Source organism: Corvus kubaryi, unplaced genomic scaffold, assembly GCF_017639235.1.
Source record: "Corvus kubaryi isolate FWS band 111438036 unplaced genomic scaffold, C.kubaryi_AGA036_p1.0 split3-37296, whole genome shotgun sequence".
Taxonomy (NCBI): Eukaryota; Metazoa; Chordata; class Aves; order Passeriformes; family Corvidae; genus Corvus; species Corvus kubaryi.
In genome coordinates, this window is record NW_024582086.1 from 2,822,343 (window position 1) to 2,841,720 (window position 19,378).

Consider the following 19,378-nt stretch of genomic DNA (forward strand, 5'->3'; position numbering starts at 1 on the left):
CAACAGGACCCCTCCACAGTGCATTCCCTCTGATTTTAAGTATCTTTTGTTACTGTGCAATATTCACAAGTAATGATTAAAAGATGCCAGATTAGTGCAGTATTCGTGTTACAAACCTTCACTTCTACACGCCTATTGAGAACATGCCTTTAATGAATGTTACTAGAAAGCAGTTTGTTGGAGAATCCTTGGCAATAGGGTCATTGTTCAGACATCTCTGGGAAGTGTCTAGAGGACTTTGGCTGCTTCAGCAAACACTGTGTCCACTTAAAGAGTTTGACATTGAACTTGTATCTTACTATCTTCTGCACTCATTACACAGTATAATAATGACTCTGAATAAGAAACAGCTCATGCTCTGTTAGGAAAAAGGGATTTTCCTGAATTTTGATTCCAGCTACAAAACTCATAGCTCTTCTTATTAGTGTCTTTAGTAAAGAACACCTTAATTCAATTAAACTCTACTACTGCTTGTGTGAAAGAGCGACAACAAAGCCAGCAGGACACAACAAGCTGGCTGTTGAAGGATCGAAGTTGACTTCTGAGACACTCCCAGCCCAGTTCCACAACGGGCGGTTTCTGGGGAAGTTATCAACTTACACTGAAGACTGAGCACACTTGGATGGGACTTTGGCAGGTCTAAAAACACAGGTGCAAATATATGCTTGATCCACAAATTTCAAAGCATCACAAAAATAACCCATTGGAGGGTCTTGGGTGATGTGTGAACTAACAGAATCTGCCAATTACAGGGCAGCTACCCACTGCTCTCATTATTAGTTAACATAATTAACTAAAATGAAATGTAATACGAGTTGCCTTTAATATTTGCAGTGACACATTCTTGCTCTTCACTGGCCCGCATCCTTCCATTTTGAACACCTGCCCTTTACAATGTGTTAAAATCCTTACACACTTGTAAGGTGATCTGAGCAGATTCCAGTAAAATAATATTTCTCGTTGTCTGTTGGTTCTTGAGAGTTGTGGTCTCTACCACAGAGCAAAAAGGGAGAAGGAGAATTGCACTTACACTGCTGTCATCCATCCTTTCTCGTCTCTTGGTTTTGTGTGTTTCATAATCCTCCATGAGGGTCTGCATCAGGTTCTTGGGTCGCTGAGCTCCTGCAGACTCCTCGGATGGAGGGTCCGACTGTGAGGCAGGGCCTTCCGTGGTGGGGGATGGAGGAGGCTTGATCTTCTCTATCTTCCCTGCAATGACATGAAAAAGAATGACCCTTCCTTAGCTGAGGACTCACAAATTGTTTACCAAAGATGACAGCTGGAGAAGCATTTTCAACAGGTTTTGAAAGAAGAAACAGTTTGGAATGAAGTCCATGAAAGAATCTGGTAGATCAAGATGGTCATGGACTTTAAAAAAACCTCTCCCTCTACCTGTAACCCACTACACCAAAACACTACAAAATCTTTTTATAAAACCACCACTGTTTACAAAAGTACCTGCTTGAAATATCCGTGTTTCCTTCTACAGGATAGATTTCTGCGATTTGGAAATTTTTTTAAAATTCTGGAAAACTGCAACATGATATTTTTCTGGCTCAGCCAATACAACACACAGGGACCATGCAAGAAACATCCAAAGAAAGAGTCTTGTTAAACACAGCGACCTTCTCTTTTTCCAATGCTTTATATCTGCCTTGTAAGCAAGAAAGGCAGTGATCCCCAGTGCTGCTCTTCCCTGTGGCAGTTTCCTGCAGGTTGCACAGAGTGCTCCTGGAGGGAGACCTGTGGCAGAGAAGGATCTGTCCCATAAACTCTTGGTTCAGACAGGGCCCTTGAGTTTCCTCCTGGTTGAAGGAAAGCCAGAGGGAAGTAATTTTTCTCTCTGGCTGAGCCCATCGCACCCCATGGAAGGATACTATTTTGAGCACAGTGAACCCAAAGGTGGGTAAAAGGCACACCAGAACAAGAGACCACTGCTATGAGCTGCAGCAGAGCTCATGGGTGGACAACCCATGCTTCTTTGGGAAGGACAGCCTGCCTTTCTCATCACCAGGCACTGACCTGGGGTGAACCACCCACCTTGTCCTGGTGGGAAGAATGAGAACAACAGGGGCATTTTGTGGGAATGATCTGTGGGGGCTCTCAGCTGTGACAGGAGAAAGCAATGCCGAACCAAAACCAGATTTCCTTTTCCATGGGACCATCATCAACTCTTTGAAATAAGACACTTCAATGAATGTAAAAAAATACCATAAAAAGAGAAAAATAACCACTGCAAAGCCCTTAAAAATAAGTGAAATAATCAGAAGGATCATGCTGTTTTTCAGGAAACTTTTTTGAAACAAATTAAAACAAATTAAAACCCTAGCTGGTCCTTCAAAAAGCACCATGACAGTTGCAGCCACTAGAGAGCAGCCTTGAAGTCTCCTGTAAGTATCAAAAGGATTTATTATTGAAGAAAGGAGTGAGCCAACACTGAGCCAATACTGCAGAAGTGTTTTTACAAGAAATCCCCTTGCTGGGCTTGTTTCATTTCTCATCAGTGTTGAAAAACCCAGCATGGTTAAGTTTCTCGTTACAGGCTTAATTTAAGCTGGGCAGTGCAGTGATGAGGCTGTGAATCCATCCTCTTTAAATCAACCCTACCAGAGACTGGAGGGGGGAGTTTCTATGGGCCCAGAGTTTTCTCTGGGTTGCATCAGGACTTGCTCTGCAGACAAACAGGAGTTATGCTGCCAAAGCAGAGGCCAACAGCAGGTCCTGAGCTGCCCAGCTGCACCCATGTGTGACAGCTTAGACTGCTCAGCAGGAGAGACTTGAAACTACTGTCATTCTGCCAATTAGGCCCAGTGGGTAAAAAAGTGTGGTGAAAAGGAAAGGCCTGACTAAGGGTCAGATATCTTGTTGTATTACTTCATTCTTACACTAGTAATTGCCTTGGATGGATGTAAGCAATGGAGGAGGAATGAGGCTTCTCAGATGTCTGCCCAACTTGTACCTCCTCCAGGGACACTGACACATCACAGGATGCTCAGACCTATGAACAAGCCTAATGGCTGAGAGATCCTTCCACTCCCCTTCCCCTGGAAAACAATGCAAATTGTAGGTTTTGGGGACTTCCATTTTAGGAAGGGGTATCTTCAAGCAGCTCCATTTGTTCTTCAGGGAAGGCCCATCAATTTTCATATTCGCAGAACCAAAAAACCATTCATGCTGGGAAAGACCTTCAAAATAATTGACTGCAAGCTTTGTATTGCATGTATATACATATTTTATATATATACAATATATATACACATATTATACATACGTGTATTTATATAAAGGCTATAGCATCCCAAATCTACATGTACACATCTACTTTTTACTTAGAGATGCTGCTGAAATTTTTTAAGGCACCTGCATAGCAGAGAAAACTTTTCAAAATATAATATTTCAGCAGGACAGATTGTTTTAGGAAACCAGTCTGTGCTGGAGTCAGGGATTGCTGAAGTACATAAAAAAAAAGTCCCCTCTAGTAATGGGGAGCCTCATTACCACACCAGGTGAAACGTGGGCTTCTTTGCTCTTCTTGAGCAGCAGGTGAGCAATGTGAATATGCCAAAATCACAAACAAGCAAACAGTAAATAAAGAACCTCTCAAAGAGTCTCTCACTTCATAGGCATCCTCCATTAGGGAGGGAATAAGAAAGCAAAGGGCAAATGAGCTGGGTTAGTATACTGTTAAGGCACTTCTGGAAGTATTCTGGGGGTAACAGATGAGCACTCCAGAGGAATCCTTGGAGAAGATCATTAACTTTCTCTTCTTCATACCAGTGCCTATAAAGGGGTAAGGAAACAGCATCTTCCATAAACATTTCTGCTCTAGCCTTTCTCAAAATTCTGATTTTAAAAAGGAGTTCATGCATATGTATTACATCTGATCCTTATTCTGTGCACGCATACAAGGCATTAAAAATTTTGCAATGCCCACAAAATATCTTGCCCCCAAGTTTCTGCTTCTCTTCCCACCACACAAAAAGTATCGTCAGACTACGGCTGAACCTTCCTAAAGCCTCCTAAACATAGGTATTTGTTAGAGAAAATTTGAGGTGGAAAATGGTTTTCAGGCTGAAGTGGTTGCTCTGACAGAGGCTTAAGTTCCACAGCTGCCACTCAGGGTAAGAAAGTAGGGAGAAGAAAGAAAAGGGCAGCACACACATCCCTCGCAGTTACCTGCAGTTTAGAGGTATCTGACTGCTTGCATCTCTGAGCTGCAACTTCCCCACTGGGCTTAGGCCACCCACTGAAATTTTCTCAATTAGTTCATCAGCTCAGGGCAACAGAAGATGAGCATGGAGGGCACTTCTTCTTGATGACTGTGCAACTGGGTTTGAGTGCCTGCAGATAAGCACAATGTGCCTTCTGCCTCACCTGGCAATGCTTTAGTGGCAAGCACCAAAAAGGCAGATGTGGCAGCTTCCCAAAGTGTCTCCCAGGCATGGCCTCTTCTGCTAGGTACTCCCCATCCCTCATCATGAGACAGCAAATATTGACAAAGGGTTTGGCTCCAGATGAAAAGCCTTCACTGAACCAAGACCTCTCATGTAATGATTTTCGCACCTCTGTTGAGGAACAGGGTTACTCAGAGCCAGACAGTATAGGAAGTTAGATACAAGTCCTTCATTGTCAAAGTTACTCCTAATAAAAGGAGTAACAGAAACCATGGGAATTACATCACCAACCTTACACTGGATCCTCTCACGTCACACTCTCATCATCCTGCTCCAAAATAAACTATCAGACAGCCCCAAGTTCTCTGCCCAGGAGAGATGCTGTACCACCTGCACATTGTTGGAGGAAACCACTGTCTTGCTGTGCAGCTGCTCACACCATGCCAAGTGCAGCAGGAGCTGCAGCAAAGCGACACAGGAAGCATTCAAATTTAAATAGGGCTCCACAAATATTTTGGGATCCATGGTGACTATCCATACAGCCATGCTCAGGCATTTTTTTGGTCTTTCTTGAGTTTCCTCATGCAGGAAACCCAACTTGTTTTGGAAAAATTCACATAGGTTCTTCACCTTTCCAGGAGTACCCTAGAGAAGTTCTCCTGTGTACATATTCCACTGTGTCTCAATTCGGTGATCTGAGATGGGTTGAAAGGTTGCTTCAAAGCATCAAAACCAACTTCAAAGGATAATTGTTAGTAGTACAGAAGTTTATTACTAAGAGACCTTTTGGATTGTGGCATACAAATTGAGAGTTACCATCAGTTGTATGAAAGTTGCATGTCAGGGTGAGTAAAGCCAGCCTGTTTGCTATCCAAAGTAATTAGCAGTTACTTCACACATACACCTACATTAATTGTGTTAATCTACCATACTTCAGTTAAATCACAGTGCAGTTCACTGCAGTTCATTCCTTTTTTGTGGTTTTTCCTTCTGTTACCCACAAAAGTATTCACACAGTTCAAAGCAGTGAAGAGGGGCAGGAGTAATAAATAACCAGGGAACACCAGGAGTCCTAGTAAAGCTACTCTGCCCAAACCATCACCTAAAAACAGCCTGATTGTTAGGCCATTGCTAATTAAGTTAATTATGATGCCTTCTCAAAAGAGTGAGTTTGCACTTCCACACCTAAGGATTAAAACCAGATTTTTCAAATTTATATTTGACCCCTTTCTATATTTAATCCCTTTCTGCTGAGGTATCCTGATGCTAGTGCCAATTCTTTCTTTGGAAAAGGCAATTTGCTGACAAAAGTACCTCTGTTTCTTCTTCATTATTATTATTATCATCAGTAGTAGAATTACTACTATTTTTCTTTGTGAAACTAGATAAACGTATTACAGTACCAGACATTCTACAGCATACTCCTTACTGTGCCCACCAGAAGTGGGTTTTCTTTTCCTCTCCTCTGTACATCCTAACAACCAGATTTTTGTGGCTCTGCTGAATTACATTTTGCCTTTTTTTGCAAATATTGAAAAGATCCTGTAACTATTAAAAGGAAAGTTGCTGCAACCCTGCAAGGGATTACATGGTATTCCTCCACCCTATTTCTAAGGATGCCTGCAGGCTTTAACTGCAATACAGCTGGCTAAAGGGACAGCAAGGAAGAGATGAGCTGAGGTTTACACACCTTCCAATGCTAAGGGTGCTGAGCTGCCATCCTGCAGCTGAGAGCTATGCTGAGCACATCTGCTGTTCAGAAAGCACCAAAAGTAGAAGAACTAAGAGTGACTTTGGCAAATGTTCTTTGTGGTTTTTTTGATCAATGACATTCTTAAACACTGCCACATATTCATCTTTTCCTAGAAATTATTTCTTTGCCTTGTCACCAGCTGTAAATTGCAGTAGCTTGAGTCATTGGCTAAGAGATCCCAATTTTCTTTCTTGAACATATGGCAGTTGGACATTTAAAGGAAACTGTCTGGAGTGATTCATTATAAACAGAAGTTTATAATTTTCTCTAGAATGTAATTTATGACAAACATTTTTACAGACACAAAGTAAATGCCTTGTTGTGTAGAGAAAGCAGAAGTACGCCGTTCTCCCAGAAGCTCTGTTAAAATAAGCATTAGTGTCAGCAGCCCATCCAACATCACTTCTGAGTAAAATACAATCATTATCTGCCCCATTTTGAGCACTTTCAGCTACACATGATGCTGTTTTTGAAAGCAGTCATGAGCACACCATTACGCAACAAGTCCTCCTAAATGACGTCTGTGGTGCCCTGTATCTCACATCTTGTCAGACATTTCTCAGAACACTTAAGATTAGAGGGGATCCTTATGAAAAATGCTGTACTAGAGAAGTTATAACAATAGCACTTCAAAGAAATAACTGATATTTGCTACATTTTTTTCCAAAAAACACACGTTAAGATAATCCTCTTTGTAGAAGAAAACAAAACTAAGTATTCGCTATTTATGTGCTCCATAAAATTTCAAGTCCACAATCACACTGAGTAATGGGCTAAATCTAGATCTTATTCAAGCTTACCATGACTTTCAAAAGGAAATGACTACCACTGGCTCGTATTTACACCAGTGGGAATAAAGACAGCATTTAAGTACTCTTGGTAAAATGAATACTTTTTCACAATAACCATTGTTAATAAACTCTGTAAGTACTAGCAAAGCATATGTAGGTATATGCTCATAAAATCACTATACAGAAATAAGCCTAATATGTGTTTCTGGGGTTTTTTAAAATGTATTTTTTCTGTATTATATTTAGAAGGCATCAGTGTTTGATACTCAATTTCTTGAGAGGGGGAAGAGGGAGAGAGATATGCTGCAACTGCTGTGAATGTCACTAAAAGAACCCAGAAACTTCAGTCAAGAAGACTTCCACTGAATCTATTGAACATTTTGCTTGTGATGCCTGTTTAATTCAGTAGCAAATGACACCAGCTAAAATACATGGCAACTTACACCATTATCGTTTTACAAGACAAAGTTCATTAAGATCAAGACCTGAAAACAGAAAGCAAAGCACACAAAAAAAGAAATCAAAACTCCAAAATCTGCACTTCTCCACTACTTTTGCACTTCCCTAATGAGAAGAGAACAGGAAGCCTATTAAGAAATGCCTTGTATGTTTGTCTTTCGAATAGCCACACAGCTGTAAAAACTGCTGCTGTCCTTCCTTGAGATGATCCTAAGTTTCAGTGGGTGGTCTGAGCAGCACTGAGGATGGACATGTCACGCTACAATGTGGCAGTCTGTAAATACAGAACAGGGTTTAGTAAGGATGATCAGGATCTCTGCACTACATTTGTGAAAAACCAGAACCTTCCGCGAGTGTGCTCACAGACAAAAAGTTAAGCTGTTTTATGCAGTTTCCAGGCAGATGAACTCATCTGCCCTCCCACCCCCTGCAAAACAATGTTTTCATTTAAAAATGACATAAAACTAAACCATATGTGACTCTTCAGTCACATTTCACTTCCACTCTGACACTTGGGGCTCTTACCTGGTGCAGTTTTGTAAGACACAGTTCTGGTGGGCATGGGTGGTGCGCTCTTTGTAACAGGGCTTGGTGCCATTTGCAGACCCTGCCGCTGCCTCTTCAACTCCTCTTCTCGTTCCTGGGCAGCTCTGATCTCTTCTTCTATCATCGACAAAGTCCGCTGTTTCCTTGACCGTAACTTGAAAGGGCCCACGGTCACTTCAGGCTCCTGTGTGGCCAGGATGGAGGCGGTGCTCCTAAGCTCAGCTGCCTCTGAGTACTTGCTGAAATAGCTGACTTCATGCCTGTTTTCCTCCACAAGGAATGGCTGGCTGGCTGAGTACATGGGTGACTGCTGCAAATTCTTCCCTTCCCTGAGTCCTGAGTCTTCCTCTTTTGAAGTCTTTGGTATGGTGTCCCTTTTTTCTTGAACTGGTGAAGACACCTGGGGTGGCTCAAACATTGGGTTCTGATGCTCCTTGGAGGCTGGAGCAGGCCCAGTGCCAGCTGGCTGCTCTTTGGCTGAGACCTCTTTCTCTTCTGGAATTTCTTCTTCCTTGCAGTTTCCTTTATCCACTTGCTCAGCTATGGCTTGTTGGATGGCGTTTTGAACCAGCAGGCCAGCGTGGTACTCCAGCTGGTCGTCCATCAGCATGGAGTCTGCCAAGGCAGAGGAGGGTGAATCACAGCCTGGGTCACTGAAAGACTTGGAGATGCCTTCAGCCCTGCATTCTGCTGGAGTGTCAGCCTGTGGGGTCTGTGGCAGGGAGAAATCCGCTAGAGAACTTTCCTGCAGGGCGCTCATGGTCTCATTGGAGGCACCACTGTCACTTATATTATCCATGCTGAAGTCATTGGAAAGGGTCTCCAAGACGGTGGTATCCTGAGACCTGACAGACAAATCATCCAAACCGGAGTCAAGCTCCTCTGGAGGGGAAGAGGCGCTACCTGACTTTGGGAAGTGGTCTAGAATTCCCTGTCCATCATCCTTCACCATTGTGAAGACTGCCTTTGCACTCATGAATTCTCCATCCTCTGCCCACAGCTTTGAGGCTGGTCCAGCTCTGGGACTATCACTGCAAGGTAACTCTCTTGCCATGTCAGCCATGACAGTCTGAGTGCTTTTGTCATCTTCTGAGCTACAGGAGACTTTCTGTGTTTTGACAACCATGACATTGTTACCCTCAAGCTGTCCAGTTTGCCCACACACTGAAACGGGTCTAGTCACAGAGGACATTGGCCTGTCCGCCTGTGGAGAATTGAGGCTTTTGTAGAAGGGTTTGATGGAGAACATTTTGGGTGTTCCTGATCGCCTTGGTGGGGCCTGACCCTGAGTTGGACCCGAATGCTCCATCAGCTGAAACTGCTTCCTGGCAGCCAAGAAGTCAATCTGCTCTGTGACAATATCTTCTTTCTTGATATTCACTGGCTCTGGGGGTACAAAGGAGCAGCTGACCTGTTTGGGGGATGTTGGTGTCGCGCCTTGCTGCTGCTGCTGCTGCCTCTCCTTGCGCTCCTTGTACTTCTTGTGAGACTCCAGATGCTCTTCATCCAGTTGATCCTCCAGGGGCTTCTCCTGAGGAGGGTTCCACCATTTGGCAGCAATGCTGGGGTTTTTCTTGACAGCCTGGCTTTTAATGAGTTCCCTTCTTTCCTTTTCAAGTTCCATCATTTCTTCCGATGGTCTCATTTTGCGGATTCTGTATTTTTCCTTCTCTTCCTCATCTTCAAAGAGCTTTGAGGGCTTTTTCTCTTCGTGAAAGGCTCGCAGTTCAAACTTTGCCTCTTTCTTAAGGGTTGTAAGAGTTGTTTCTCCATCCTTAGAGGATCTTCTAGAACTATTTGAAGAAGTGGGACTTCCTGGCACCTTCAGACTCTCCCGAATGTCTTCTTTCAGTCCACCCAAGGAATGGCCATTAGATTTCAGGTTCTCATCTGTTATACTAGCTTCGCATGGCTCAACTTCCAAGGATGGCTGCTTGTCTGCTACATTTTCTTCCCTTCCACTGGATACTGACTCTTTATTGACATTAGCAGATGCTCCTGAGCCATCCATAATGGAGACTGCACTTGGTTCAGGGGAGGATGTCCCATTAAATGTACTGTCTGCAGCAGAATCGCAGCAATTTGCCTCCAGCACTTCATCTAGGTATCTGATCTCTTTAGCAACTTCACTGTCCAGGGATTCATGCCTGTCCCTAAGTCCATTTCGGCTGGAAGCAGGGGAAAAGAAGTGGGTTGGATTGTCTATGGGATGTGGTGAAGCCACTGTGGTGATGCTTTTGTGTTCAGAAACTGGAACTTCAATTTCCATTTTCTCTTCCTTTGTAGCAAGCACAGTAGCTGGCTCCAAGAAATTGGCACAGTTTTGGTCTCTGTTTTTTCTTAACCTGATGTCATCCTCAGGGATTCTGGAAGATTTCTAAAATAAAAGAGCAAAATTATGATGAAGTCTTAAAAAAAGAACACCTAATTTTTTGCAGAGCAAGCACCATCTGGAAAGCAAATCCTAGCGCTTCTTAAACTTGAGATTAAAGCATTCCCCCAGAGCATGGGAAAGCAAGGCAAGCCATTAACATAAAAACCAGGAAGTTACCTTACCATATGCTGGAAAAGGTACCAAAACAACAACAAACTTTCATTTAAGAATATCCCATTCACTTACCATCCTCACTTTGTCATCATTTCATGCCTGTGTCTTGGTCTGTCACTAGGACTAAGATTTGAATTTCTAAGTTAACAGTAACTTGGCAGTTTAGATTCTTCAAAGATTTGCACATGCAGTATACAACAACTATCATCTTGGTACTCTAAAAATGCTTTCCACACCTAAAGGAAATCTCATGATGCTTCTACAGATGAAAAGTATTACCGCCTGTGCTTTGCAGAAACAGATGCTAATGTGCAGAAAGAGTTGGTGATTCACACCAAGTTAGGAAAAAGGATGTGGCAACGGAAGGGAATGTTCAATTCTCAGTGGCTCAATCCTGGTCATCAAACACGGAGTAGAATTATATAGTGCTCTAAAGACAGGGGGTCTTTTTCCATCCCACATGGAAACCCACACACACCTGCACTTGGGATACACCTGCAACTCCCACAGCATGAAGAACAACACAAGGAGCATGACAGGGACCGCAGTCATGGTCTCCTCCCTCCCACTTCTTTGATCTGTAGTGCAGATGGACTGGATTCATGTTTCTCCCTGATGTGTTACCTCTGGTCACAAGGAGGTTACTGAAAGAAATACTATTTATGCTCATATACAGGCAGATTTTACTGGTGAAGCAGCCTAGTGAACTTCCTGTGAGTAAAGTCTGAAGGAACTTCTGATTAAGTTGGTAACACATCAATTACCTTCTCAGTAATTCTATACTGCTAAAAGGCAAAACCAATCCAAAACACCAAAAACAATGAGAACATTTTAAACATGGTTCTTCAAAAAGCACTGGCTAACTCTTGCTAACTTCCTAAATCATGAAAACCAAAAGTGATACCTTATTCACTTTGACTTGCCTTTTAAAACAGAAAGGTGGTATCTGAAGTCTCTCTCTTGCTTTCCTTATGTGTTTCTATGAGGCATGGGGTTTGAAAGCAAATGGCAATGATCAGACCCCGTGAACTCAGTGGCTACCAACAACAGCACCATTGTCTGGTGGTCACCCCCGTCTGGCTGTCCCTTATCCAGCATGCTATTAATACACACTGCAGAAGAAGATGATCAACAAGGAGCACAATGGCACTTACTGGTGACCTGAACAATCACACTGCTGCTTGATTTACATAGGCAAATGCATTTGACACACCTTAAAAAATTACAGCCAGTCACCCAGAAGAGCTCTTTCTAAAAACACTCTGAAGAGCTTTTTGTCCAATTATGTAGTTGTACACAATTGAGGACAATGCTGGCTTCAGCCATTAGATATTTTGTTCTTAATTGTGCTCAAACATTGGAAAAAAATGTTTAAAAACAAACAACCTGCTTTTGTCTATATATTTTACTTGACAAACTTCACTGGTTTTACTCTCTTCATTTCTTCACTTTCTGCTGAACTAAGAAATACTCCAGCTGAAGTTTCTAGCAGTTCTTTTCTTAAAGCATATTGTATTTTTCATCATTTACATATCTAAATGTGGCCAGTTTCTTCTTTAGTACTGTTAATGATATATTCAAGAAGTCAGATGTTCTGCACACAGAGTGAGTATAAAAAGTGCTTACTTTTTCAAGTAGACACAGACGGAATTAAAGTATCATAGATAAAGGTTTCTTTTAACCTGAAAGGGCAAGAACTGCTCTTGATTTGCTGGCAGAGCTCCATGTACACAATAGGTACTCAGGTGACAGGATTTAAGACTGCAATACCTTTTTGATACTTGGGGTAACATCTTCTCTGCTTGACTTGCTGGTGCAAAAAGGGGTATGCAGGCACCTAGAGCAGTCTGTGCAAAGTGCAGGACTGATAGCTGTCCCCTTTAACACAAACCATGGGTATGCAATTATGGTCCTGCTAATATTTGCTTCTAATCAGACAGATCAAAGCCACCAGTGACATTGGTAGCTAACCACGTGTCCTCCGTAACCATAAGAGCGTATCTTGAACGGACACAGAAAATCAGTTAATGAAGACGTGTTCTCCTGCCACTGAAACACATCTCCCTGCAGAGCCAAACCAGAGCTGAAGGGCCCCCTGTTCCTGTACTTCTCGTACCTGCACACCATGCAGCTGGGAATACACGTGATTGTCCCAGAGACCGCAGTCACTAAAGCATGTCTATTTCCACCACTTCTCTAATGTGTGAACCACTCCAGTTCACACTGTATTTGGATATTCAAGTTCAGTAACAGAACCACAGGTGCAGTGTTTTGCCTAAATCTTAGCAAGTAAGAGCCCATCCTCTCACCATAGCTGCAACCCACAGCTCACAATTAAGGCACATGCACTTAACAGTCTAATCAGGGCATGCATTTGTTACAGCATGTAATTCTGGAAGTGCATGTGTCTATGCAATTAGTGTGGCACATGTAATTATGTAGCAAAACAGACAATTAAGTAGTAAAACCTATGAGGAAACATTGCCTCTTGTTGGAGGAGACTTTCTGTGCTAGGGAGTAGTAATTGAACATGAAGAAGGACTCCCAGCATGGCAGAGAAGCCAGTGAGGCTTGCTAGCAGAGGAAAAAAAAAATGTTTTAAAAGAACCACCCCTTTCTTTCCTCAAAACATTCTGTGAGAATCTGGGGACAACTTTGTGAGGTCATGGCAACAAAGAATATGTTCCAGACACTACTGTGAGGAGCAGAAATCAATCTACTGATGAATTACTTGAAGAAGAGAACTGAGATAACTAAGGACAGAAGTAGATGACAAAACAAAGCTTTCTGAGACAATCCAGGCCACAGCACCTGCCCAGGATAACTGACTGGGTGTGGGAAAATGGCACACGTTGGGATGAGCCACCACGGGTGGGAGGCAGTTTGGAGGGGGGCAGTGGGATGCACACAGACCCCCTGCTCAGCTGTTTGGCAGAAGGAGGCGAGCTTTCCAGGGGGCTGCTTTTGCTCTTCGGTGATAAGTCTGTACCAGCAGCTTTGTATTTGCTGCCTACAGGGAGGTGGCTTTTCAAAGCCTGCACCATTACAAAGACCTGTGAATGGGAAAAGGGCTGCATTCAAACCTAATTGTAGTCAGCAATACGGCATTCACAGTGATGCTCTTAAACTGCTCATCTAGACACAGATTTTCCAGAAGTTGCTGTTACATTTACACAATCTCTGAATGTGCATTCATTTCTGTCTAAGTCAAGATGCAACAGGGCAATCAGTGTCACTTCTACAATGCTGCTGCACTTTAGTAAACTACAGTTATTAGCAGCTTAGAAAATTATTAGCATATTTTCTCTTTGGCTGAATTGTTCATCTACAAAAGTGTAAGTGTTTGGGCAATCAGCTCTTTCAGAAGGAAAAAAATTGTGGGTGTGCTACTAGTAAGACCCAGCAAACGTGCTGCCAGCGCCCTCCTTTGTTTGATGCAGCACAAAATGCCTACGGAAACAAGTGGGAGGCAATCCTTCTGAGCTAGATCAACATTCTTCTGAAGCATCAGTGGCAGTGGTGGGAAGGGAAAGTACTGAACTACTAAGAAGTTTCATGGTTTAAGAAAACCCAAAAGTTTTCTCATTGTGGGCCTCTACAACAACTCCAGCCACGTTTCAATACAGCTTCAGATGCTGTTGGTCTCCTGGCCTTGGTAGCATTGTCAACCTTCCATTTCTTTGGCTTTCATATTCTTTTGGAGATGTCCTGTACTTTAATTGCTTCTCCTCCCACTGAACCAGCGTTTTGTTCAACCCTTTCCACTCTTCTCTTGGATCTGACTATTGGGCCCTCCATACATCAAGAAGTTTTAGTAGTAAAACCTCATTTACAGATGGTTGAGTGGCTAATCCATACCTCCTTGCTGATGTCAGTCATCCTCTCCCTCTTCTCCTACTGTCTTGGCCTGCCTCTCTGATGTCTTATTTCCAAATAAGCAGGAAGCAAATGATGGATTTGTTAGGAGGTTGATCCTGGCAAACCTTCAAGAGGGCAGCTGCTTTCATTCACCTCACCCTTTTGAAGAACACAGCCGCCACCTTTGTAACAGACTGAGCCAATCCCAAACACCACAAAGACGCAAAAGTCAGCTGAACCTCTGTGCTTCCAGACACCTACCCTGTCCAGAGACAAAACTCCTAGCCAGCACAGGTATTGCTCCAGGCTTGCTAGTGACAGTAAGCCTTTGCAGAACTCATTTTCTTTAAAAGGATGGGAGGGATATGAAGTGTTGCAGTTCTTAATGAACCATAAAAGCTACAGTTGCAAATGGTGATAGCACCCATCCCTCACAGCTCATGTTCCCTACCACACAACAGGTGCTGAGACAGGTGCCATCATCCCACCCCATGCCAGGCGGGAATGACAGCCCAAACCACTGCAGCAGCTCCTGTCTCACAACAGCTCCTGCATTCCCTCCCTCCCTTAGCAGGGCCTCATGGGGTGGCTGCCACCCCATACACCTCCAAAAATGTGATTGTCCCTGGTTGACACTGGAGGGACAAGAATGTGCCAGTGAGAGCCTTTGCACAAAGCAGTCTGAAGAAATGGGCCAAACATTTGTGTTACGGAAACTTCCTGTTTGGGTGAGCTAAGAGAAAGCAGTAGCTGGGAAAAAAAAGTTCAGAAACATCCTAGAAATGGGATGGGGGAAGAGGGGTGAAGACGATGACATGGAACTCAAGGAAAGAAAGGGTTTCTACCCACATCACCTACAGAAACCATACATTTTCATTAAAAAACCCAAACCAAAACACAAAACCCCCCAAAATCCAAACCCAAATTATTGTCTTCTTGCTCCTGTGTGAAAGGGCCTCCCCTTTTCATAAAGTATTTTATACCGATATCTAAAAGTTTTTAAACTGCTAAGGGAAGTGTTGTCCAAAAAATTTACAACTTTACACTTAAAGAAATAAAATTCAAGTTTCAGAAAAAAAAAAATCCTCAAATTCTGTTGCCAAATTTTGAATTTTAGACATGTCAGGCACATGCTGACACTACCTTGAGTAATTCCGTTCACAATGCTACTTGCACACAAAAAGCAAAACCTGGCCTGTTCCTCCCGCAGTACATTATACAGTGTCTTCAACACAAAGACTGAAAAAACATCTGGTTACTAAAATGTGTTAGTGCTAAATGTCATGATGACATTCTCCTCAAGCAGCTCTCTACGCTCCTCTGTGACTTTTCTGAGGGAGCCAGACAGTACAATATTTTCTTTATGAAATGCTGGTTTGTCTCCTAAACACTTCAGAAATCACAAGAGTGGTTCTAAAAAAAAAAAAAATTGCAACTTCATACTACCTCCCCTAAGAAGCAGTGAGGGGCTCTTTTGGAATACAGACAGTAATAAGAGATGTGGGGATACAGTGCCAAAAAAAGTGCTTACTTGGAGAGCTTGCTGTGTAACACTTTTTATGTGGTTTTCCTATTTCCTTTTTTCATCTGTTTTAGCAAAGAAGTTGTGATTGCATTCTTTCAGAAAACACGTGAAAGGCTTTTCAATATTTTTTTCATTCCATCTGAGCCACAGGCTTCAGCTTCCCCCTGTGATACACTAGAAAGCTCTTTTATCAAATCAAACTCCAATCTTCTTTTGCTGCTGTAAAAAATTAAAGAGGGATACAAATGGCCCAAGAACTATGAATACTTTAATGATAAACATACACTGTCTGACAGGATATTTTAATGATGAAGACATAATCAATTGACACTGTATTTTTCCGTATGTGCCTCTGTAGCTCCAGCATTTTTTGCGCCCTCAATAACAAATAGGTGAAGTTTTTCCTGGGTAAGTCATGATCCAAAGTTGTAATAAACCTTACTATTTCCTACTAATTCCAGGATACATAAATCGAAGAGGTTTTCTACAGGTAGGAAATCACCTGTTCTTGTATGCCAGTTATTTTCTCTTGCTTCCTAAAAACACAGATCTGGTCCCTCCATGAAGAATTTGCAACCCTAATAACCAGATTTCAACTACTGCTACAGCAGCAAGAAAATAAATCTTCCTTCTTTAATGCCAGTGCAGCTGTTGTAAAAAAGCAATAATAAAACACTAACTTTTTACAAAACATTTTAATTCCTGCAAAGAACTGTAACTGCACAAAGCACCTGTATGGAAAAAGGGATATATACAAAAATTAATATTTAGGGACAAAAACACTGCTAACTGCTGAGTGAAAAGAAATACCACCTCTGATAAAGAAGAAACAATGCAGAGTTTATTAGAGTGTGATGGTTACACAGCTGGTAGTAGGGAAAGCAACATACAAGTGGTGTAGACAGATAACTACTCTGTGTGGGGCTGTTTAGCTTTGCTATGAAACCTCTGTTCAGTTTTACATAATCAAGATGCAAATCTGAAATTACAGGAAGCTGTGATTAAACTCTCATTCAGAAAGTGCAGCACTGTTTGGTGCTGCCACACTCCACACTCACACCCCGTTTTCTATCAGTTGCACATAAGAAGAACCAGGAGCTTGAAGAACCCAAGAGATCAGTAAACTGGTGATGATTTGAGGTACCAGAATCTGAATTCAAAAGGCCATTCTCCTGTTCTCTGCACTGTTAGCTTCTTGTAATGTAGGTCAGCCTGAAAGTGCAACTGAATTAGAGCAGTAAATGCGTGCATAAGAACGCATTTCATCCAGAAAAATGTGTTTTTATCATCACTCTCATCAGTTCAAATCCCACTTCTGATGCTCCTTTCACTTGCAAAATTATTTCTACCTCAAATTAAAATGCACCACTAAGTATTATTATTTCTCATGTTGCTTCACTCAGTTCCCTAGGACAGAAAGAACAGTACATCCCATGTGAAGGCATGGGAAACAAACCAGTGCTGCTGAGGGACAGCACTGGACTCAAGGTCAATAAAAACCATGTTAGAGTGTTAATCAAGCTCACCACCACAGACGGTTAGTACTTTTTAACTTTGTTACAGATTTTTTGTAAGGCTTATTTTTCCATGGCTTGTCTCTGAAATCTCCTTTTGCTGAAACAAGATTGAATTCCAACTGCTGGGATACTTGATTTAAGAGGCTGTGGTGCTAAGTCACTTAAAATGGTAAATTTGATCTCATGAAGCAGCCTCCAATGCTGCCTAAGGAAGTGCAAGGGTTTGGGGGAGAAATAGAGAGCATCCCATCCAACTAACACATAAGGAACAGTACACAATTAGAAAGCTGTCCACTACCTGGCAGGGAATTCAATGCATGATACAGTCCTTAAGGAACAGAAGGAGAATTTCTTCTTCACAACTGAAGGTTACAAATGAGGTCCTGTACTATTGCATTTACAGAGTCCACTTGGGTAGGCTCCCCCTCAGCTGGTGCTGGTGGAGCTGAGCGAATGGCTCTGCTGTTAGTAGCACTCTCTCACACTCAGCCCCTGGTTTGATGTTAAATGAAAGAGGAGAAGTCCCAGCTGAATAAGGACAGAAAAATGTTCAGCTTAACAGAGTGCCTAATACAGATACTGAGTTGAGCAGAACATGACTTCTGAATGTACGCATGAAAAATCAGTTTCACAAAATGCTGCAGTCGAAATCTGCCCTGCACATGTCGAGGATGGAGCAATTGCTCTGATAAAGCATGATCTAATCCCAGTGGGGAGGGGAAAGGACGCTAAACTAAGCCTTGCTCTTAATACACTCTAACCCATCTAGATAATGTCAGCACAAGGAAAGAGTGACCTTTACGGTCGCTTGCACGAAAAAGAATACAGACAAGGGGAAAATTCCTTAGTCTTTTCATTGGGGGTACACGGTTCCTGTTCTGTCTAAAGAATAGATCTATAACTCTCCTATGTAAATGAGCGATCTCCAGAAAAATACTGGCATGTTAATCATTTTGGTGCATGAGAAAGGGACCTCCTGAGGAAGGAATCTGGGTTAGGCAGGGGCAGGAGGAAGGCAGTAAATGAAGACAAAAGGCTATGCAGTTCACTTGCTCTCTGAGCAGATCTTATGGTTGCTAGGAAAACCTGCTTTAATAAATGTGAGGAACAGAGATAAACCTGCCTTAAACAAATAGGCTTTCTGAGATGTATTAGTATTAAAGTCTTCTGAGGATACACAGTCTTTCAGCAGCTGGTACAATTCAATAAATCTTTCATAAATGGCAGCCTAAACTGCATTTTCTGAGAAAAGATACACAATCTCTGTGCTGGAGTTCTTTCACCACTTAGTTTCAAGGGCAATAGAGTAGGAATTGAATGCTTCAGCTGAAGCAACCACCTACAAACCTTTGCGAATGAAGACTAAGATTTTTCACTTTCAATTCTCTGTTTCACAAATGTTAACTGTTGGAGATCATGCTGCTTTTAACGATTTTCTAAAGCCTAATTAATACTTGCTGCACTTCTGAAAGGCATGGCTGTTCAATACCTATTGGAGTTTGACAGGAGTACTGCCAGAGAGGCTTTATTGGGCTAAAGGAACAAATTATGCTCAGAAATGTAAGGCCAAACATCTGTTTCTTTGACAGCTGAAGAAGGTTAAGAATTATTGTTGATGTTTTGTCTTTATCAGTAAGACTTGTTACAGCTGCTCTCATCCATTAGATTAAGACCCATCACAACAAAATCTCCTTAAATGAAGGTATGCCTACGTAACCGTGCACAGTGCAGTGTGTCTCACCCAGAGGTAGCCTGCTCTGCCAGGAGCACTAAGAACAGGACGATGTTTATTCACTGCAAGCAGTGAGCCTTGGGAAGGTTACAGTCCGAGGGCTCAACCAGCCAGCTCTACAAATTGCTGTTTTCCCAGTTTTTCAAGGAAATGGAGTTATTTGAAAGCTAGAGACCTCTAAAACTCTATTAAGAGAGAGCATGTAGTGGCTTAAAAAGGCCCCTATTTAGAATCAGCTCTACCCAAAATGTATTT

At 42.4% G+C, this 19,378-nt stretch overlaps 1 protein-coding gene across 9 annotated transcripts in view; it reads right to left on the reverse strand.

Annotated features, from left to right (window-relative positions):
• Positions 1-19,378, reverse strand: part of PALM2AKAP2 (PALM2 and AKAP2 fusion) — a 266,024-nt gene that overhangs the window by 10,437 nt on the left and 236,209 nt on the right. For all 9 annotated transcript variants that reach the window (XM_042015308.1, XM_042015310.1, XM_042015314.1 and 6 more), the window contains 2 exons: positions 7,923-10,320; positions 1,031-1,209 (listed from right to left, as the gene is read on the reverse strand). In XM_042015308.1, coding sequence (XP_041871242.1) covers positions 1,031-1,209; positions 7,923-10,320 — 2,577 coding nt within the window. The remainder of the gene's footprint in view (positions 1-1,030; positions 1,210-7,922; positions 10,321-19,378) is intronic.